Source organism: Seriola aureovittata, chromosome 5, assembly GCF_021018895.1.
Source record: "Seriola aureovittata isolate HTS-2021-v1 ecotype China chromosome 5, ASM2101889v1, whole genome shotgun sequence".
In the NCBI taxonomy this organism is placed as follows: domain Eukaryota; kingdom Metazoa; phylum Chordata; class Actinopteri; order Carangiformes; family Carangidae; genus Seriola; species Seriola aureovittata.
The window spans coordinates 29591311-29613882 of NC_079368.1; the positions used below are offsets into that span (position 1 = coordinate 29591311).

Sequence of the window (22572 nt, forward strand, 5' to 3'; positions counted from 1 at the left end):
TAAAAGAGCTAGCTACAATAACATCCGGGCATTTCAGCAGCGCGCAGAGTCGGCGCACTGGCGACACCGCGCGGACAGACGTTGAACTGCAATATAGTAGAAAGTAGCGGGACAAACATAGGGGTCGTGTCAACAAGAGAGGACGCAACATATATTTGAGAGGTCGCAGGATGATGAACAAGAAAAAAGCGACCCAAACGCCACCACCTACAACTAATAGTAATAATAATAATAACAATAATAATAATTGTCCAATGATGTGGAAATTTGCCTTAGACTTTACAGGCTGGTTAAAACACTGTAAATCACAAACAATAAGTACAATTTAAAAAAATAATACAACATGCACAGTCCAGACAACAATAACAGACATGATTCCTTATGAGTGTTTCCCTCTTAAGGCCAATAAAACCATTCAACCTGAGGAGCAGTGGTGGAATGTAACAGATGCTGTCACAGATTTCCATTGTCATCCAGAAAATTAGCTACAGCCCAAATCACTCTGGATTTCCACCTCATCCAGAATTTCTCAATAAGGAAGTAAGTGTAGTTGAGCTTCAAGACCCAGTTTAATTATTATTATTATTATTATTATAAGCAGAAGCAGTTGAAATAACTTTACCAGAAATAAAGATTTATGATGGTAACTTCTTACCTGCGCAATACATTTAAAATCCGTTATTATTCTTATAATTCATTTTATATACTTAGTGTATTATTCTGTGACTGTGACCGCACCAGCTGGGCGGTTCTCCGCCTTCTCGTTGTCTTCCGGACCGGTGTACTCGGTGCATTAAAAGAAGCGCACCAGCTGGTTGTCAACAGTCAGTGAACGACCCAGAGACGCGGCCATATGGCTGCGTGCATTACCTATAGACTGTGTTTAAAGGAATAATCTAAAAATCTTCATATACAGTCTGTGATTTTACGGCACAAATCAAACCGTGTTGTCGGTGGCTGTATCCACTCCAGATTCGGCCACAACAATGGCTCATCTCACCCAGAATCCCGCCGATAAAGAGAGGTGAGTGTTTGTAAAAGCTAGCTGTTAGCCTAGCTAAGCTAAAGCTAACAGTCCAACCCCTATAGGAGTTTTTTAATTTAAGCACAACCTGGATATCTGCAAAGGTAACGTGGTTATTACGTGTCACTGTGGTGAACGTATCGATCCTGAACGGCCAGTCTTCAATTCGGCATACATTTAATTCGGATTTATACATTTTTAATCAAACAAAAACGACTTGTTTGGTCTACACGAGTCACTACAACCGAAACGACTCAGTACGATAGTGGAGTGAGCGGCTAACTGTGTGTGGTAAACCAAGTTCAAATGTAAATTTTAATAAACCACGTTTACCACTTTATCACCTGTAAATAACCGTTTCTTATGAGTTCGACATAAAGTCACGATTTTACAACATCTGTAGCCGAAACCGTTGTGAATGTTTAAATAACGTAGTTTTTACACGGAGTTTGGCCTAGCCTTCGATCAGCGGACAGTAGCCCCCTTTAGCATGACGTGTAAAACTCCTTAAACCCGCACATTTCGGGATCCCCCCTCCACGTCATGTCGGACTTTATGGCAAAATACAACAGAGAGACAAATCGGTTACATGTCACACGGTTATGAAATGGGATTTATCATAAGTCTGACTAATCTTTCAATCATTAAAGTAATCGAGGGACGTGTAGTTTCTCACCCACTGTTCATTCAGGCCACTGGTTTAGTTTGTGTCCTCAACCTTTGGCCATGTTAACTGTTGAAATGAAGCAGTGTCTACTTGTGACCCCTCTTCGCAGGAAACTTTGCCCTCAAAACTTGCAAAAAAAAAAGCAAATATTAGGGATAAGAATTAAAATCTGTGTTTTTTTCTTCTTAATCTATCCCATGATGCATCTCTCGGACCCCACATATATCCTGTGACCCACAGGACAGGAACCACTGACATAAGACTAAATCAAGCAGCGACTCTTCACAACTGAAAAGCTGAAGCAGAAGAACATTCAGCATTTTTACTTGAAAAAATTACTTAAAGAATTAATCAGTTATCAAAATAGTTGCAGGTCTTTTCTCTGTCGATCTACCACTTGATTCAACTTTATAAAATGTATTTCTTAAATGTCATACAATCTGAAAACATCCCCATCGCAATTTAGATTTTGCCCGCTTAACAGTCCAAAACCCAAAGATATATGGAGTCATAGGGCTGCCAGAAAAAATAATAAATTTGTAAACCAATGAGAAAATAAATGTGGAATTATAAACAGGATCGTATAAATGAATAAATAAGTAAATAAAAATGTGGGAATATAAAGACAAATAAATAAAACAATAAAAAAATGTTTTTACCTACTGTGGATTTGTCTTTGCTTTTACCTTGTTGCAAATGCGGAAATAATACAGTTTTGAGTGTTTGAGCAATACACTGTCTATTTAGTATAATGTCATATAATTCAGCTTACACCAAAACTTTATTTACGAGCAGCTGGTCTGTCATTAATTGTGTAAAGTTAAAAACGAGTGATGGAAACACGTGAATTAAAAAAAATCATCTTCACTGTAATTATATATCGCAAGAGGAGGAAACCCAGCTTTACTATCATATTAGTAGAAGTAGTTGTTTGTCACCACAAATAATACAGTAAACTAGGGCTGTCCCAAACGATTATTTTTTAAACGATTAATCTAGCGATTATTTTTTCAATTATTCGACTAAACTAACGATTATTTTTTTATTAACCTAACAGTAATTTTATTGCAATTATTTTCCAGTTAGTAATTTAATATAACAATTTGCCCCGTCCAACACACACACACTGCACCAGGGTGTTTCCTCTTTATGTGCTCGTGCGTCATGTCGTGCTAGAGTGATATGCCAGATGCACTTTGCAGAGTCTGCAGACTGCTGCACTGTTGGTGTCAAGATTGAAGTATTCCCAAACTCTGGAGGACCGTGTACGAGCCTTTTTTGCCGCGTGTTGCTCCACACACTCCGTCGTACCGCTGGTAGACGCCGCCGTGTTGCTCAAATAGATTACACAGACGAAATCATTCACGTAGTCAATGACTTCAATTACGTCACCGCGTTGTCCCAGTCCGTGCGCTGCGCTTGTATCCGGGTAAACCAAAGACGATGGATATAAACGGTCCCATTAGAAAGTTCCGGTTTTGTTCTAAGAACATTGACCCTGTGTGGTTTTACACGACGCGTCGACACTAAAATTCCACGTCGAATAAGTTTTATAATCGACAACGTCGATTACGTCGGATAATCGTCCCAGCCCTACAGTGAATATAAACAATATAGATGAGAGACACCAAAAAACAGACAACTAAACAGACTCAGGCAGAAGCAAATGCTTATATATACACCCGCCTACATTCTTAATTAAGCCTCCCACCAAAAGGAAAAAATCCTCTCTTGTAACCCTCAGAAACAGCTCTGAAAACCAAAAGGAAGTTACACATTTTTTAAATTTTATATTAGCTTTGTTCCATAATTCAACACCAACAATAGAAATAGATCTCCTTTTAATCCATTCTTTAGCTTTTTGTACAGTACACTTTCCACTCAGCGGAAACACAGAACATTCACAGACATCGCTTCTGTTTTGCACAAAACTACAATGGAAACCCGACAGCTGTTGGTTTGTGTTGTGTTGCGTTTGAACGCCTCCTCTCAGCTCAGTGTGTTGCCGTGAGTCAGTCTGTGCTCGTCGTCTGTTTCAGGTTCATCTGCCTCTATCCAGTCTACATCAACAGTAAGAAGACGCTGGCTGAAGGACGCAGGATCCCTGCAGAGAAGGTGACTCTTGTTGCACATGTTCAGTTTTTGGCTTGATTTCTTGATTTCTTACTTTGGGAGCAGCTCCTTGTTGTTGGCAGGGACTCTCAGGCTACGTCCACACTACCACGTTTTCATTTTAAAAGGAAAGCGATCTCCATCCACAGCAACACACCTGAAAACACAAACATACATGAGCAATCACGTACACTGAGCCTGCGTGAGCCGGTGTAGTCTCACAAAATACTACGAAAGAGGAACAGCAGAGACAGCTGTAGCATTAAAACAGAGAATGTAAGTGAACAGCAGCTGCAAAGACAACAAGGTGAGTAACACTGTCATTCATCATCATGTTGTATTCACCTCTGGTAGTCCAGGCTGATGACAGCCAATCAGGAGAGGCCGTGGGTGTGACCTCATCGTTTACAAAGGTCTCAGTTTCTGTCCGTCCAGACTACAACACAACCCCAGAGTTTTCAAACTAAAACAAAACCCCGGAGTTTTTCAAACTAAAACACAACCCCGGAGTTTTTCAAACTAAAACACAACCCCAGAGTTTTTCAAACTAAAACACAACCCCGGAGTTTTCAAACTAAAACACAACCCCAAAGTTTTCAAAATAAAACACAACCCCAAAGTTTTCAAACTAAAACACAACCCCGGAGTTTTCAAACTAAAACACAACCCCAGAGTTTTTCAAACTAAAACACAACCCCAGAGTTTTTCAAACTAAAACACAACCCCAGAGTTTTTCAAACTAAAACACAACCCCAGAGTTTTTCAAACTAAAACAAAACCTCAGAGTTTTTCAAACTAAAACACAACCCCGGAGTTTTCAAACTAAAACACAACCCTAGGATTTTCAAACTAAAACACAACCCCGGAGTTTTCAAACTAAAACACAACCCCAGAGTTTTCAAACTAAAACACAACCCCAAAGTTTTCAAAATAAAACACAACCCCAAAGTTTTCAAACTAAAACACAACCCCGGAGTTTTCAAACTAAAACACAACCCCAAAGTTTTCAAAATAAAACACAACCCCAAAGTTTTCAAACTAAAACACAACCCCAGAGTTTTCAAACTAAAACACAACCCCGGAGTTTTCAAACTAAAACACAACCCCAGAGTTTTTCAAACTAAAACACAACCCCGGAGTTTTCAAACTAAAACACAACCCCGGAGTTTTCAAACTAAAACACAACCCCAAAGTTTTCAAAATAAAACACAACCCCAAAGTTTTCAAACTAAAACACAACCCCGGAGTTTTCAAACTAAAACACAACCCCGGAGTTTTTCAAACTAAAACACAACCCCAGAGTTTTTCAAACTAAAACACAACCCCAGAGTTTTCAAACTAAAACACAACCCCAGAGTTTTTCAGCAGTCCTGCAGATTTTCCAAAAGTCTCAGTTTTCAGGTCTCAAAAACTCCAGAGTCGTGTGGCCGTCGGGAGGAAACGTTGGAAATGAGATGCGTTTTTAAATGAAAACAGTGTGGACGTAGCCTCATTGTTGGCACTTCAAAGTAGACTTAACATCCGTTTCATGTGATCTGATCACCTGTAGTCAGCCCTAAGTTCAGGTGTGAACACACCTGAGACGCATATGAGATCTGACCCCTCCGACCTCAGGTCTGGACCACATGTCACTTTCTTTGAGCAGGTGAATGTGAATTTGAACGTGTCCTGGGCCACATTGTAGAACAATGCTCTGTCCTCTGACACAGTTTACAATGAACCCAAAATATTTTACTATTTCAAATGGATTAAACTTTATTTCAGTGTAAGAGCTGATTTGCTCTTCCTCTCTCTGATTGGCTCTGACGGATGATCACTCTGCAGGTTGAGTTTGTCTCTTGAGAATAAAGTGAAACCAATGAGGAGGTGAAGTGTTTGAGTGCTGTGAATAAAGTGTGTGTGTGTGTGTGTGTGTGTGTGTGTGTGTGTGTGTGTGTGTGTGTGTGTGTGTGTAGGCTGTGGAGAATCCTTCCTGCGCTGAGATCAGAGACGTCCTGACAGCTGCTGGGATGAACGTCTACATGGAGGTAAAAACCACACACACACACACACAGAGTACAATGTCATCATATGATGTGTTTTTAAGCCCTGAAGTGTGTGTGTGTGTCTGTGACAGAACAAAATGCATCCCAGAGAGTGGAACAGGGACGTCCAGTTCAGAGGTCGTGTCAGAGTTCAGCTGAAGCAGGAAGACGGCAGCTTCTGTCAGGAGAAATTCGGCTCCCGTAAGTTCTACACACACTCTGCTCTGTGTGTGTGTGTGTGTGTGTGTGTGTGTGTGTGTGTGTGTGTGTGTGTGTGTGTGTGTGTGTGTGTAAGTAATTGTAATTGTTTTGCTAAACTTTTAGTGCCTCAAAGGAACTACATAGATAGATACAGCAGATGTGTTTAGACAGATACTATATAGGTATGGATGGATAGAGATGATAGATAGATAGATGTAAATGGATATATGCACCAGCGTTAATGTTACTTGAATCTCTTTAACGATGATGTAAAACTCGCCATGTTGACAGAGTAGAGATGGACGACAGGTTCTGTGGCATCAGACTCCATCATGGAGGTAACTTGACTCAGAGCAACATGTCTTCCTGTCCGGCTGCTGTCAAACGGCCTTGGAGCGCCGTCTGTTCCCGCTCCTGCACGCTGCAGGATTTCCTCCCGGCGCAGCATCAGGAAATCCTTCAGTTCAGAGAGTCTTGTCGACTTCTGATCTTTTCCCCTGGGGTGAAATGTTCCCCAGCTTGTGAGGCGAGTTCAGCCTTCAGGACAGAATTAAAATATGTGTGAGAAGAGAAGACCAGAAAACCTGCTGTCAGTCGCCTCTGCAGCGACCTCCCAGTCTCTTAAATTATACTCAAGCACTTAAAATCCCCAGAGGCAGGTTTGAGTTCAGGCTACAACAGGTCAGCTGAGTTTCTTCATATTTTAATTGTTATTGTCTGATTCAGTGAAATTGTTCATATTTGCCAGTTTCGGCTCGATGGTTCCTTCACCTGCTCCATGTGCTGCTGACATGCTCAGTGTCTCCGTTCATCTTCTCTCTCCACGCTCATTTAAATTCATTATCCAAGTAGTTTTTTGAAAATTAAATGGTATTAAATATGATATGTCTCACTATCATTAGAAATGAAAACTAAAATGACGGGAAATAAGAGATTGTGACGGAATTTTTACAACTATATCTGTAAAAATGATGCAACCTAACCGACCTCTGGGTTTCACCATAGATAGATATAAATATACACGATGGATGGATAGATAGATAGATAGGTAGATAGATGGATAGATAGATAGATGGTAGATAGATAGAACTATGATGTTTTTCAGTTAAAATGTCTCAGTGTAACACGTGACGTTGTGGTTACTGTGTAGGTTTGTTTGCTTTACAGTAGAAATGTGACGCCACATCTGTTGGACTAATCTTGAGCTATAGCCCTGCAAGTAGCCACGCCCCCCTCGCAATGACCTGGAACTTGATTTAGTGCCACCTGCTAAAGGTAAAGACGTGATGCTTGTTTTTGTTTCACTCTCCCTCAGGTAAAGACGTGATGTTTTATGTGGCTGAGATGATTCCTAAACTAAAGACTCGGACCCAGAAGAGCGGAGGAGGGGACACCAGCTCTCAGCAGGGAGAGGGAGGGAAGAAGAGCAAGAAAAAGAAGAAATAGACACGCACCATTACATAACACATTTTTACTTTAATCTCCCAGACTTGTTGCTTTGATTCATGAAGTATGGATATGGTAAAGTCAAATGGACGCTCGTTCAGCTGAACAGTGGGCTTCCAAAGTGAAAACATGTCCGCACCTTCAGAAAACTACCCACAGCTCATCGTTTCAACAGAGAACTCATTTTTGTGATGTTTCAGATGTCGAAGTGGAAGGGGGGATGTGTGAAGTGATAGATGAAGATATGCATCTGTCTTCCTGTTTAATACCTTCCCCCACGTTTTGTTAAATTCTCACAAGACCAGATGAATAAATGGTTACTTAAATAGATTTTGTCTTTGTTGGTTTAATCGGAGCAACTGAATTGTCCTCATAAAAGCAATCAAAGAAAACTTGTTGGTTGTTTATTTTGAAGTGTTAGCTTTGTGTTGCTAGCTGCGGTTTAGAACGGGTCCAGCTCAACGGGAAGTTGTTTTTTTTTTTTTTGTTTTTTTTTTCTTTACTTGAAGTAAAAGTTTTGATTTGTGAAACCAGGATTGGTTTCTGATCCAAATAAACCTGAGATGTGTCATTTCTATCTGCTGATCAATCAATGAACCATGAAGATTAACTGTTGCTGTGTACCAGCCCAGATTCATTTATTGTGACAGTATGTGGTTCACAAGCTGCTCCTTGTTGTTTTTGGCAAGGTCAGGCAAATTTATTTATAGAGCACATCATCATACACAGAGGTCATCCAATGTGTCAATAATGATGCAACAGAGCACAGCCTTTTATAAATTATGTTGAAATACCTCCCTTGTGTTTTGAGACGTACACCTAGGCCGATGATGTTACACAGCAGTAAGAAGGATAATGATAATCAAAATGGATTTTTCCAACACTGGCTACTGAATGAAAACTTCATGTAATAACATAACAATAATTCCACATTCACATGAAGAAAGAATTACAACTTAATGCTTTCTACAAAATAACCCTCTACAATAACCTTCGTTTATATTTAGAGACGTGCTAAATATAAATTGTACTTTTTTCCAGTGCATCAAATAACTACTGATGAAGTGAAACTATTCTGGTGGCACATTTCACCCTCCATACAGGACGACTGAGGACACTGTCATTGATCATAACCACAGCATCTCAACCCTACTTCGCTCAAACACCGAAGACATGAGGTAAATGAGGTAAGGACAATTAATTTTTTTATTCTTGAGAATGTTTTTATTTGCAAGAATAAATCAAGTATTTATACTAATTATTGTCATGCTTTTAATTTGAAGGGCTGATGACTGAACATTTGAATACAGTATCAGATGAAGAACAAAATGTGACAAACGGGGTGTGAAATCATCTATATAATTGAAATATTTTACTGACATAAGACAGAGCCAGTTTCCAGGTTTTTTCAAGGGGGATGAGGACTGATAACGTTTGACTTAAAGCTACAATCTCTTGTTGATGCATCACCAAGCTTTTCTTTTTGCTTTTCATAAAAGCAATTACTCTTATAGGAAAAAATTGTTTATGAGGTCAGCAGATGTGTTCACTAGTGAGTTAGAAATAATGCCGACCGGAACTCCAACTTGGGTATACGTTTTTCTTTTTTCCTTCTTGGAAGTAGCTGCTACTTTAAGGGTGAGCCTTTAGTAGCAAAAGTATTTGTAATTTGTTCTGCACAGCCTCAGGAGACAAAATCACCTACACCAGATTGTAACTTATAGCCTGAGCACTACATATTTTACAGCCTCATGCACAGTTAGTCGTCTGAATATATTAAACTGTTTGTCTTCATTAGTTAAATAAGTGTAAATGAACATAAAAGTACAATAACAACCACAAATTTCCATTGAAATTTGTTGATTTTGACAAATGTAAGATAAAATTACTGTGTGGTTAGACAGATTCAAAGCGTCTCTTATATGGCGGCTCAAAATCATGACTAAGCCCGAGAATTTCAGAACAGGTCAATCGTTTCGTGTGCCATAATGGAATCCTGTACGTCAATGTCTGACACTCAAGCAACAGTGTCTCCACTTCCACCTCCATATCTCTCAAAACAAACACCAGATGACCACATTCGTGAGAAAACATGGTCCATTTCAGTGCAATTTTAAGTCCCGAGAACCTCAGCACAACTCTTCCTGGTAAAACTTCGCACTCGCACATTAGTGTTGACACCAAGCTTGGAAGGTACAAGACATCCGTGGCGTTGTCCTTTGCACAGTTGTCAATGGTGACTGAGCCGTGGTTGAAAGCCAACATGTAAATGTCGTGTCCATCACCCCCGACCAGGTAATCACCACCAGTGGACACCAAGATGTCGTTGCCGTCTGAGCCTTTGAGAAGTGAACTTTCATAACCAGACACCAAGATGTCAGAATAGATGGTGCCGATCACAATCTCTACATCCTTCAACATGTCCCCCTCAGCATCAGCGTAGCGGCCTTGTCCGGTCAACAGGTTGACATAAACACCTTTACCCTTCTCATGATCACCCCGGTAAAGAACAGCGTCTCTTCCGGGACCTCCGTCCACTAGATCCGCCCCTGGTCCAGGAATGAAGATGTCACTGCCGGAGTTCCCCATCATTGTGTCATTTCCATCCTCACCATAAAGAGTGTCGTCTCCCAAGCCACCAATCATGAGGTCAGCTCCATTTCCTCCAATCAGTGTGTCATCTCCTTGGCCTCCTTCCAAGACGTCATCCTCCCACCCACCAATTAGAGTACTGTTTTGATGATTACCTAGTATGTCATTGGATTGGAAGGGGCAGCCTTGCACTGTGTGGACCTTTGACAGATTTCTCTGAGAGCTGAGATCCAAACGGCAGTCAATCTGCGATGGTTTCAGAGTCACTTTGAAAGCTTCGACCTCAAAGGAAAGATCATCAGTTGAGTTTAGTGATTTCAATTTAAATGTCACTCCATCAGAGCTCTGAAATTCCAGATGCTGGTGACGGGAATCTTCAGTGTATTTGAGCAGAATGAATTGTAATTGTTCCCCTTTTGACGTGATTTTCACTGTCAGGTCTCCTGTTGATGATGAGTCCAGTGTGACTTGGCCGCCATCGATGAAATCCATGTCAACTAACACAGTATCAATATTATGGTCGTCAGCAAAGTTACAGATAAGTAATGTGTTTCCATATCCATGTCTGATTATATAAGTGTCTTTTCCTTCACCTCCAATCATCAGTGCACCACCGGTGTAAGGATCAAGCAAATTCTCATTCCTGTTCCCAACCATGATGTCGAAACCCGGGGAGCCGTACATTTCTCTCACTGAATCAGTTTCATTCATCATCATCGCTTTGCCTCGGAGGTCAAGGAAGGACATCTGGTCCATGTGACTACGTCTGAAACACCTGGACTGTTCTCCTAGAGGGAAAATGAGTGACTGGAATATTTGGAGTGTGTTAAGTGGTTCAGGTTCCTGGTTTCTGTAATCAACAATCAAGGGAAGCATTACAGACTTGCTGCAGTTGACAAGGTTGGAAATCAGTTCAGCTGTTATTCCATCATTGGTCTTGATCTTCAGGTGCTGATGACGCTTTGAATCAAACCAGTTCTGTAAGATGACATTTCTTCTGTCAGATACTAAAATGATGATGCTCTGGCCTTCACAAGCACATGTTACATGCTGATATTGTTCTTTCAGGAAGAGAACATCCAAGACTAGATCTGGTGATTGATTGTTGATGGTCTTTACACCCTGGCCTGGTGTGATAACGTACCAGTCCTCTCCTCCTCTTCCCTGAATGAAATCATCCCCTCCTCCTGGAACGAAAACATTATGTTCTTTGTTTCCTTTGATGACATCATTAAACTCTGACCCACGGACCTCCGTCACACTGTCAAAAGCCTCGTCCTCCTGAAGGTCCACCACCAGACGAGATGGGGAGCTGCTGTAGTCAATGCTGCGACTTTTTATGCACTTGGTGAACGGGTTACTCTCCAGGCAGTCAGCCTTGTTATCTGAGATTGTAAAAGTGATCAGATCCTTTGTGCTGAGGAGTAAGTGTCTGTCTTCTGGTGATCTGAACCAGTTCAGTAAAGTCACATGGATGGCTGTACTGTCATTGAGAGCATTCATCAGAACATGGTGACCTTCTACCCTGACTTTAAAAGTGTGAAGATTTGCTTCTACTATGACCAGATCTGTTTTATTGTCTCTGGAGTAATTGTCAATCTGCACCGAAGACTGTTTCTTGTTTTTCACCATATATATGTCTTCTCCTTCACCACCAAGCAAACGATCTGAGCCTCCTCCTCCATCTATCAGATTCTTCTCTCCATTTCCAATGAGCACATCATTATACTGAGTCCCAAAGATGTTTGTAACTGTAAGTAAAAGTGGCTGAGATGCATTTACAGTTAGACCCTGCGTCTTAAACATCTTGTTAATTCCTCTTGCCACCAGCTGAACAGAGGAAACCACAGTGGAGGACACCTCAAATAAGACTCCATCTCCTGATATCATGTTCATATGACGATACACTTCCCCTGAAAACCAGTTGTTAATGGTCACAGTATGGCTGCCCTCGTACATTAACACAACATCATTCCCAGATTTAGACACAGAAATGTGACTGTAATCAACACTGAAATGAAGAGTGTCTAGTGCTTTGGAAGGATCATAGTTGTTAATTATTGTTTTCCCTCCATCGTCAGGAATGATGTACGTGTCTTTTCCACCAGAGCCTTCAACATAATTTCTCTGTGGACCGAGGAAGAATATGTCATCACCTGGTTCACCATACAGCTGGTAATAGTAACTCAACATTAGTTCAATCACATGTTTGTCCTCTGATTTCTGAACTGCAAAAAAACGATTAGCATCTCTGTTTCCCTTGTATATCCCATATTTTGAATTTGATACAGCTTCATAACCTGAAACAACATCCACACAGCCAGCTGGTATGAACATGAGTACTTTTTTCCGTAGTGTCGAATACTCTAATCGATGCGACTCTCCCAGGCCAAGTATGATGTCTTTGGTTCCTTGTGCATCAATGGGCCAACAACCCTTCCCAAAACTCTCATCACTAGACACAAAATAGTTCATGCAGAACTCAGACAGACCCTGATCAGCGAGACAGAAGTAAATGCCTCCTCCATTCCAGGATGAGACATCATCAGTAAAATAAATGACAGTTCTTTCATCCCGCTCCTTTGTAATATTGTAATATTTGTGATAGTCTGATATCTGAGCAACAAGTCTTCGTCCCTCCTCAATTTCATCATAATGCCAATCATAGAACACACTAGCCACATGAATTGCAAAATGCTCAATCCCTTCTCCAGTGCCAACAAAAACAGCCCCCAGTTTATCTAAAACTCCAGCATCCTTCGGGAGATTCTTTAGTTCATCCTGGATGCCCATATAAACATCATCAATGGCCATCCGGACTACTGACAGTGCCAGGTTTATAGGTATGATAAACGGTGCAAGTTCAGGCTGAGCAATTTCAAGAACATCCAAAGCAATCACACCAGCATCAAGGCCAGCATCAATGTATCCCAGTGTGTCATGTCTCTCTAAATCTTGTTCTAAATTGTATACCCCAAATCCAATTCCCACTATTGGTATAACTGTCATTGCGCCCCTCATTGCAGGGCTTCTCATGATTACTGCTGCAGCTCTGGCAACTCTTGTCTCTGAGGACAGAGCTTGTTTTGCAATAACAGACGTTGTCATAGCTGTCACTCCATGAGCTGTTTGCAAAGCCCCCACCACACCATCTTTGATGTCGCCCTGTTCAAAAGCCCGAACAGCTCCTTTCATCCCCAGCATGAGGCCTAGTGTCCCAACAGCAGTCCCAGTGTGCTCTACATACTTGCTGACCTGATGAGAGGATTGTGAACTGTGTTTCTCCATGTCACGAACTGCTGCCTCAATGCCGTTCAACATATTATCACTGTAGCGTTGACTCTCCGGAGATAAATCAACCCTCAACTCACGAGGTTCAATGTCAGCACCCTCAGTCACAAGCTGACATACGAACTGTCCATTTTCTATTCTGGCACTGCCCTCTTTGAGATGCAGCCCTGCAAGACTTTCACCATATTCTGCCTTCAGCTGGCTGTGGATTTGATCAGCAAATGATGCAGATGTCCTGGAGAAATAGGATTCAAGTCTGAAGGAATTCTCTAATTCTGAGGCAGAATTCACGTCTTGCAACGTTATGTAGCCATCATCATTGCCTCCCAGTGTTCCAGATGTTGAATCTTCCTGGACATTTCTAGATGATGTTGAAACAGGTCTATTAACTTTTCGTGTGAAATCATTGTAACTCCCAGAGAATACCTCTCTCTGTGAACTGTCTTCATATATCTTGAATTGTTCTGCAATGTCAGCCATTGATTCTTCTACAGTTTTGCCAGCAACGGTTGGCTCCCATGTTACGAACAATTCATATTCCTTTTCTAGAACGCCTTTGAGGTCAAGCCATAATTTACGCAACTTTCTTTTATATTGAGCTTCTTTTACATTTTTCAGTTTGCTGGAACCTTGAGGTGTTGCTGAGCCACTAAATCCACGGCTGTTTAGATCAATCCAACTTCCTCCTCTTGCCATTGGGTGGTCTTTCACAAAGAAATTGAGTCCTTTCTCTCGGATATTGTTGTTTTCATTTACGACCATATCCAGAGCCATGAGAATCAGAGGAAACGTCCGGAAATTTCTAGCAGATTCACAAATAACTGATGCAGTGAAATACGTAGTGTACCAGGCCTCAGTGGACGGAGATTGGGCAGTTGTGTGCTCTCCAAGAAAAATATTTCTTACAAACTCAGCATATCGCTCTTTTGGGTTTTCTATATTTTTATGAAGAATGATGTCTTTCATATATCTGTATTCTTCCTTGCCTATCTGTTCAGTTATGCTCCCCTTAACTTCATTAATTTTTTCCTCCTTTCCCATTTGATTATTGTCAAGCTTTTTTCCAACCGGATAGACATATAGAGTTTTAGGATTGACCAAATATATCCAGTCATTGACCATCAGGTATGTCACCCCTTCTTCTCCAGTCTTTGCGTAGTGACGGATCACATTTCTAACATCTTGTCCTGATTTAATCTCATAACACTCCTTTAGAATATCCTTTAGTGTCTTCTCATCCTCTATCCACTCAATTGTATTAGTCTCTTTCTGGTCTTTTATTACAAATTTTTCCTTAATCTGTTGGAGGTTGTTGAAGTTGACTTTATTGGGAAGGGGTTGGTCTGACTTAAAGAATGCCCAGGTCAAGGCCTCAAGTGTATAAATGGCAACTTCCCTTATATATATATCTGAGTCAAATTTTTGGTAAACATTCTGGTCAACAAATGTCCTTGGCTCTTCTGGCCAGCTGGTCGGATTTTCGTCCATTAGAACATTTCTTTCATTGGTAAAAACTGGCTCTCCTCTACTGCCAGGCTCATTTCTAATAATAACGTTTCCGTTCCTATCAAGGGTTGCCACCACTTTCTTGCTGTCATCTTTGTGTCGCCATTGCACCCCGTCTAGAGAGACTTCTTGGGTAATCTTCTGTCCTGTGTGCATGACCTGGATCACAGTATTACTCAGGTGCAGCTCTGTCTTGATATTGATTTCATGAAGCTCTCTCAGCAGGGTTTCTACAAATGTTTTATCTGATCCGACTTCACATGCCACCACACGTGTTGTTTTGATTGTATTGCTGACTCTGAAGGTCTTTGCAATGCTTTTGGCCACATCTTGGGCTGTGTGCCCTGCCAGTCTCATCTCTCCTGAACTGTCTCTGACTCCATGACCTACCAGCACCAGTCTGCTGTCCTCTGACAGTGGCACTGAGTCTCCGTGGATCAGTTTTGGTCTTTGGTTTTTATCAAGAACGTAGATGGAGCTAACTGTTGGATGCTTCTCATAAAGATAAGCAGCAGCTTTTCTTACTGCAGGGTCATCTTGCATCATGAGGATCTGCTGGTCGTCGTACTGTGTGGTGTGATCTACGGGTCTTTGAGGAATTAGGGAGCTGGAAACTGAGTCATGTTGATCCATGACCTGGTAAATCTGATGATTCTCCTGGTTAGTTTCTAAGACTGCTTTGTTTCCACGGACCATCAACACTCGAATGAAGTTATACTGGAAGTGTCTGGTTGTGTTTCCATCAAGGGAGAACACTGGTGCAGCTTCCAGTGATGGTTTCAAAACCAGCTCTGCAAGTGATGATCCAGAAAGCCCAGACACAGTTTGTCCATCGTCTGAAACTCTTCCAAATATTTTCACTACAGTATAGCTGTCTGCTTCAGGTAAACATGATTCATTGTACAGGCATTCTTTGCTGACTATTAGTGAGTAATGAGGATCCATGCTGTATTCCTGTTGGACTCTGTCATTCGTTGACTTTTCTTGGTCAGTCATGACCAGAAGTTTTTGGTTGTAGCTGTGCGAGATCTCAGATGCACCTAGCAGTTGATCTTGTATCTTCTGTTCATCAACAGATGCCAAGAAGGTGTCAAAGTCCTGGAGAATAAAAGACAGATCAAGACAAAACGACAAATTTTGATATAGATAACTTTATCATAGATAAGTGAGAAAGCATGAATGTCCATTTCAAGACAGTTCCATGTAGTTGTCTTAATCTCTTCCTCACATCCCACAACTGTGAGAAAATACATTGTTGAACTGTAGTGGTACAACTTTTATTTTTATTTTTTCTGTGAGCGCATTTATGCAAGATATTGTATCTCATTCCATTTTATTGGATATATAATCTCTTTTAATAACTGCTTTTATTAATTAAGACTGATTTGGGTTCCAGTTTGACTGGGTTTAGTTCCTCTACACTCAATACTGATTCCCATCTTCTTTTGAAATCCACCAACCTTTTTTGTTTGATTGACACAGGCTGTGAAATCCTGACAGTCCTGAAACGCATCCAGCAAACTCCTTGTGTTTTGGTTAATGTCCTCCCTTAAAGGAAGATTAAAATGTTTATGTCATAGAAAGTAAACAATAATCACATAAATTCTAATTCAAACCACATTAGTATCAGTATAACAACAAATTGAAAATATAACAAGGCCTCAGACTGTCAGACTGTAGCAGTTCAGTCTCATAGAACAGATTTCTATCGCACAAAAAGCACAATCCACATTGACTCCCAGAGATATGATGTAGTAATCATCATGAACTTATTCAAGGTAAAAAAAAAAAATAGCCTTTTAACCACTTAAACACTTTTTGAGTTTTATTATCAGGCCATTGTTCATGTGATTAAAATCCATCTTGTACCAGAACAAATGGCCAAAACTAACCAGATCAGTCCCATCCTCCAGCCCTTAGCCGGTGTTCTGTTAACACCAGCTGTGCTGCCCAGACCCGGTAACAAGTCCGCATCATGTAACTTTAGTCAAACTAAAGAATGAAGGATAGTTGGGAAGTTTTGACTAAGCTGACAATGCATCATGGAGGAAAAAGAAAAACTGTCAATACGTTTTCATTATATATCATTAATCTAATAAGAAAATCAAGTTACAATGGAAATTTGTTAATTTAAGAAAAATTATTGTACAAACACATTTTGAGAAGAAAACCTGAAACTATTAATTATTATTAACTATCAATAAATGACTATTAAATAGACCTGCAACTAGTGATTATTTTCATAATCAATGAATCTGTAGATTATTTTCTCAGTCGATGTACTGCCCATAAGAAAACTGTTTTGTCTGACCGTCCTCCCCCAATATTATAATAATAAATCAAATTTTTCTATAATGTTGAGACAAGTAAAATAAAGTCATTAAATGTTTGATTGAATCAAAATATTCTCACGAGAACAGCATCAAAAGACTTAGTGGAGAACATAGTAAATAAATCCTTACCTCTCAATGGGTCTCCTATTGATGAGTCCATGCCTAAAATAAAATACAGAATATGTTGGGTAATAAGTATCTGATGTACAGAAATTAGTGTTGCCATTACACCGTTGGTCAAAATCAAATTAAAAGATCCTTATGGCAAATATTTATTTTATGTGTTTATATAATAATTAAATATCAGCCAATATGTCATCATCAGATTTTTTAGATTCTTGAAAATTGATATCAGCCTTAAAAGTCTCATATTGATCTTTCTGTACTTTACACTGTAATACAGTTTTAGGTTCTAAGCTGTTCACTTTTGGTTCTTAGTCATAAACAAGTTGTGAACTGCCTCATCAACTATTATGGTACAATGACTTGTAATAGGGAGACTGGTGCCTCTTTTTGCACAGTGTAACTTTGCTGAGCAGGTGTTGCAAGAAGTGCCAAAGTGAGTTTCTGTCAGGGGCTCAAACTGCCGGACTCAGGCCCAGCAAGTTCAAGAGTAATGCCGAACCGTAGATCAGTTAAAAAGACCGACAGAATTAATTAGCACCTGTGGCTGCAGAGGTCGCTCTTGCTCAGCAGAAGTTACACAGTGTTGCTTTAACATAATCTCAAAATGTCAACAATGGAACACAGTTTAATTACTATTATTATTATGAAAATTTTACTTTTTAATAAAATTGAATGAGTAACTCTGATAAAAATCATACTATGTTTATACTTTGAGAGCTTTAACAGAGACAGGAAATACAAAATCTAATCAACTAGAAACATACATATCTGGATACATATCCCCAAAGCCAAAACAATGTGACAAAGTGAATGATTGTTGATAGTAATGATTAGTGATTTTCAGTACGAGGTGAAAAGCAAAGTGGACAAAGAGTGTTGTCATAGTATCACAGCAGTGTCTCAATATAAATATCTAAAATATTTGCATATAATCAGTGTCCCAGAGCCTTAACAGCTGCAGACATTGACCCAGATACCTGTGGTGTGAAGGCTCCTTCAGCCTGTCATGAAACATGTTTTGAGGTAGTCCTCTGAGGCGGTGCAGTGCAGCGATGTCTGGGCCGAGCTGCTGCCACTCTTCATCTCTCACCTCTGAAGTTGAAGCAAACGTCACATTTAATGATCCACAGGATCAGCTGCAGGTTTTTCTTATGCTCATTCTTACTGACTGACGTCTGCAGTAAAACCCAACAGAGACGCCAGCTGAGTGTTTGCTGTTATTAAAGCACACTCACTGTTACTGTCGTGGATCATATGAAAGAAAAGACATTCATTAATCCAGTGTGTGATTGATGTTATCTGAGTTATAATGTGTCCTGACAGTTTTGCTCTCTTACTGTGGTAAAAGTAAAACGAGGAAGTTCAGAATTCAAATCGGTAAAAATCACTTCTGTTAAACGGCCTGTAGGGGGAGCTCTTGTCCTGGTCTGTGCCTCAGCCACTGATTCACTGAGTTGAGTGAGAGACAGTTGCTGTACTGATTTCACACAAGTTGTGTCTTCCCTATTCAGAGTTGTAGTGTTACCATGGTAACCACAGGTATTGCCAAATCAACCAGGACTGAATCTTAAGGGTCACAACTTTAAAGACGTAGAACAGAGTCTGAACCTGAGCTTCGTTAAAATGTCAAATGTTTCTTACTAAACGGTTCAGTGAGGATGACGAGGCTGAAGAGGATCAGGAGCCTCAGTCTCCACCGGCTCTGCCTCCGTCCTGCCATCACGCTGCAAAACATCACACACAGAGACACACACAGGACTGAGTCACACACCGAGCCTTTACAATTAACACTCCAGTTTTACAACATCTGACTGGGAGTGACGCACACTACAGTGTCAGTCCCGTCAGGAGGCGTCTGATTGGCCCAGATTCATCCTGCAGCTTAAGTTCTCTACTTAAGTCTGACACTTAAGGTTTAATTTCTTCTTAGCGGAGGGAGTTCATTAAGGGTGTTGCACAAAATCTCTTTAAAGGTTTCATTTTGTTTAGGAATAAAGATTTTACACCTGTAAAATTCAACTGTTTCCATGGAGACACCTGTTATCAGTTTTAGGAAGCCGGCGACATTAAAGAAGTGCATCACTATCTCCTGTGGTTTTGACAAAACTTCACCACTGCGTTGATCAGACGGTGAGAGAGTTTAAACTCGGTGATTGACCCGGCACACAGCTGATCTGTGGACATGAAACACCTGGACTGTACCTCACTGGAGGAAAGATCATGAAAGCAGAGTGATCTAGATCTCTAGAGGGTCGGACAAATCGAATAACCTGACTTCTGGTACAATCTGTGTTGTAGAATCAATTCCTCATCGTTAAGAGTGTCCATTGGGTTCTCTTCGTTTATCACTATAGACTTAACTTGCAGTTAAAATAGAATCAGAGGTACCTTTAGTGTTTTCTTCCTTTCTTTGATCGCTAAGGTCTTTTGTTCAATGGTTTGCCTGACTCTAAGTGATTCTTTAAGTGATTCCTTTTAAGGGGAAACCATAAGGAGAAGACTTGAGGTTGTTTTGTGCAACTCTTTTTACTTTAAGGAAACCTTAATTCACACTTTAAAGAGAGTCTTAACTTTGTGCAACCAGCACCAGTGGTCCTGCAACAGATGGTCTGGGCCCCACAGATCCCTGATCTCAGCATCATGGAGTCAGTCGACTTCATACCAATGAAGTTCAGTCCAAGCCACAGTTCAGGGAGAAGACAGAGAATAAGGGTCGCTCCACATGCTTTTGAAAGGTGGATTAGATTAGGTATTACTGCCCCCACTTTGGATATATGTTATCCTTTATTTCTGTAGCGCATTTCAAACAATCTCCTGCTCCATCTCACCCTCCCTTGTTTCTTCTCAGGAGGTTTGATGTGTGCAGCCAAAAGCAGCTCCTGGAGGTTTTTACCGTCTGACGGCTTTCTGAAGGTCTGAGAGTCTTTATACTCTTCAAGGAAATCACACATGTGTTTTGGCCAGAGATTATAAAGTGATGTACAAACCAGCAGCTCTTTAAAATCTCAGGACTGATGTTCTGGCAAATCTCCTGGTTCTTGTTAGAACTCTGGCAGCTGAAGGAAAGAAAAAAGCTGATTTAGTTTTTGCCTTGATTTGGCTGCTGAAGTTCAGATTTCTAATTTTTTAATAAAGAGTATTATTTTGAAAATGACTGACCTTGTGTGTATGTTGTGTAGTTTTACTTACTGTTTTCTGTGTCACCTGTGTCTCGTTAGTTAATTAGTCTGCTGTATATCGATGTCTTCCCCTTCTCGGTTGTCAACAGATCACATGTTGTTCAGTTACTGCATCTGCTTCTTTTCTAGGATCTTTGCGTTTGCTTGGATTTTGACCCTTTCTCCTGCTTTCTGTGGATTTTGGATTCTTGCCTCTGGTTTATGGGAATTTGTGTGTGTTTGGATTGGCTGACCTTCCTGCACACATTCCTCTTCTTCTGCCTCTGTGCCAGCGACAGCCGGGACCAGAGGTATATGGTTTTTGGGTTGTCTGTCCATCCATCCAATTCACGTGGACATGAAATCTCTGTAACACAAACATTCACTTGGACTCGAGGATGAAGTGATTAGATTTTGTCAGTGAGTCACAAAACACCTTTTAGCCATTACGCAAGACTTCTCACAGCAATTATGACAACACTTCACAAAGAGGGTTCATATTTTCTATGACTCTGGATAAACAGGGATGTAACCTCGATCTAGTCTGAGTGGCGGAGGGATACGACCGTGAAGAGGTGATTCTAGTTTATTAAACCACTGAACTGTGTTGCATTACAGTCTATCCTGTGTTTATGGTTACCCAGCCTGCACCAGGTGTAACAACAACTTTCATTCTTTCCGCCAAATAGAATGATTTCTGTCTTGTCTTTATTTAATTGAATGAAATTTAATTGCATCCATTTACCCGCTCTTAGTTTTAAGAGTCCAAGCGACTATCGCCACCTGGTGAAAGTGATTCGTGTCATCTACGTAGCTGGGATAAGTAACGGTATTGTGATGTATGATTTGACCTAGAGGGAGCAGGTGGGACAAGAGTGGCCCAACACATGGGGGACTCCAAACGTGGTAGTGATCCAGTCAGATTTCTGATCACCGATGGAAACAGCACCTGTCGTCCATGTAGGACTGGTACATACTGACTGTGCCTGATGAGAGTTAAAGCTCTGCCTCTGATAAAAGTCTGTTACGTTGTTAGAGTAAATAAAGACTGAGCTGTTGTGGATCCAGACGGAGGCTGTGCTCTGTGTTAGAGACTGAATAAGAAAGATATCTTCTATGTTTCTCTATAAATCATCATGTTACAGTGGATCCAGCTGAAGTCTTTGTCTTTAGTTTGTGTGTTTGGTGAGTTTGTCAGACGACGTCGCAGTTATAGAATCAGGATTTGACCAGAGCAGGTCCACACTCTAAAAAAGAAATGTAAAAAAAAACTGTCAAATGACTGGCAAACAAAAACCGTAAAATTAAAGTAACATATCCTAAAAAATTAAGTGTCAATCGATGAAATATAAACACAAGCTTAATATTGTAAAGGAAACCTTTTGTTTTGAAGACAAAGTAAAAAATACTGTGTAAAACAGATTAAAATCATCTCAAACTTCAACTTCTCTATCTCATAAAATACAATATACTGAAGAAATGCAAATTAATTCTTGCTGCGTCATACTTCAACACACACACACACACACACACACACAGGCCCACCACACACACACACACACACCCTCCTCCTTTGATGTGATGAAAAACAGTTTCATTTCATCCAGAATCACAAAGTTCGAATGCAGAAGTCACATAAATGTAAAACTAATAAGATTTACCCTGAAATTACAGAGAATCTTTATATTGTTATTATGAACATTAACCTTTATAATAACAAGCTACATTTTTAATTACAGATAATTACTGTCATTTTACACAGATTTGTTTGTAATTTAAGAAAGCAGAAAAATACTGTTTAAATAAAACAGTAATTTGTCTTTACAGAAATGTGAAATAAATGTGATTCATTATTATTGGCATGATGATTAAAAGAGAAGTTTGGCTGTTAATTCACATCATTTCTGTCATTTTACAGACGTTTGTTCACAATTTTTAAAAAACAAAATTACTGTTACTTAGAGTTATTTTCTGTAAATTAGGATTTTTTTTACAGTGTAAAGGCACCGTACTTCCCCTCTGTGTTACCACGTCTTTGACTTCAATAAAGAGTAAAAACAATGAACTAATGGAACTAATAGCTGAAACCAGA

The 22572-nt window shown here is 40.2% G+C and overlaps 2 protein-coding genes across 3 annotated transcripts; one reads left to right on the forward strand and one right to left on the reverse strand.

The window, feature by feature from the left end:
• The first annotated feature begins 807 nt into the window (after positions 1-807).
• srp19 (signal recognition particle 19) lies at positions 808-7804 on the forward strand. Its single transcript, XM_056376077.1, has 5 exons — positions 808-1024; positions 3731-3806; positions 5759-5830; positions 5920-6028; positions 7344-7804. Exons 1-5 carry the CDS (start codon positions 987-989, stop codon positions 7472-7474), a joined length of 426 nt encoding a protein of 141 aa, XP_056232052.1. The 5' UTR covers positions 808-986; the 3' UTR covers positions 7475-7804.
• An 857-nt stretch (positions 7805-8661) lies between these two features.
• LOC130169354 (uncharacterized) lies at positions 8662-20627 on the reverse strand. Of its 2 annotated transcripts, XM_056376042.1 has the most exons (7): positions 20512-20627; positions 20310-20378; positions 18964-19046; positions 18300-18414; positions 17326-17358; positions 16324-16411; positions 8662-15961 (listed from the first exon to the last, which is right to left on the reverse strand). In XM_056376042.1, the coding sequence occupies exons 3-7, from the start codon at positions 19040-19042 to the stop codon at positions 9371-9373; spliced, it is 6906 nt and encodes a 2301-aa protein (XP_056232017.1). In that variant the 5' UTR covers positions 19043-19046; positions 20310-20378; positions 20512-20627; the 3' UTR covers positions 8662-9370. The 2 variants fall into 2 exon arrangements, with proteins under 2 accessions (XP_056232017.1, XP_056232018.1); XM_056376043.1 differs by lacking the exon at positions 20310-20378 and having other exon boundaries at positions 20512-20536.
• Positions 20628-22572: the final 1945 nt, after the last annotated feature.

Bases quoted from the DNA above. Each gene is read 5' to 3' on its own strand.
- LOC130169354 (XM_056376042.1), bottom strand. From the start codon at position 19,042: ATGGCAGGACGGAGGCAGAGCCGGTGGAGACTGAGGCTCCTGATCCTC. The intron at 18,415-18,963 runs GTAAGAAACATT...CTTCAACTTCAG, and splicing joins CATCCTCACTGAACCGTTTA to AGGTGAGAGATGAAGAGTGG. The intron at 17,359-18,299 runs GTATCTGGGTCA...ATTTTATTTTAG, and splicing joins AAGGAGCCTTCACACCACAG to GCATGGACTCATCAATAGGA.
- srp19 (XM_056376077.1), top strand. From the start codon at position 987: ATGGCTCATCTCACCCAGAATCCCGCCGATAAAGAGAG. The intron at 3,807-5,758 runs GTGACTCTTGTT...GTGTGTGTGTAG, and splicing joins GCAGGATCCCTGCAGAGAAG to GCTGTGGAGAATCCTTCCTG. The intron at 5,831-5,919 runs GTAAAAACCACA...TGTCTGTGACAG, and splicing joins GGATGAACGTCTACATGGAG to AACAAAATGCATCCCAGAGA.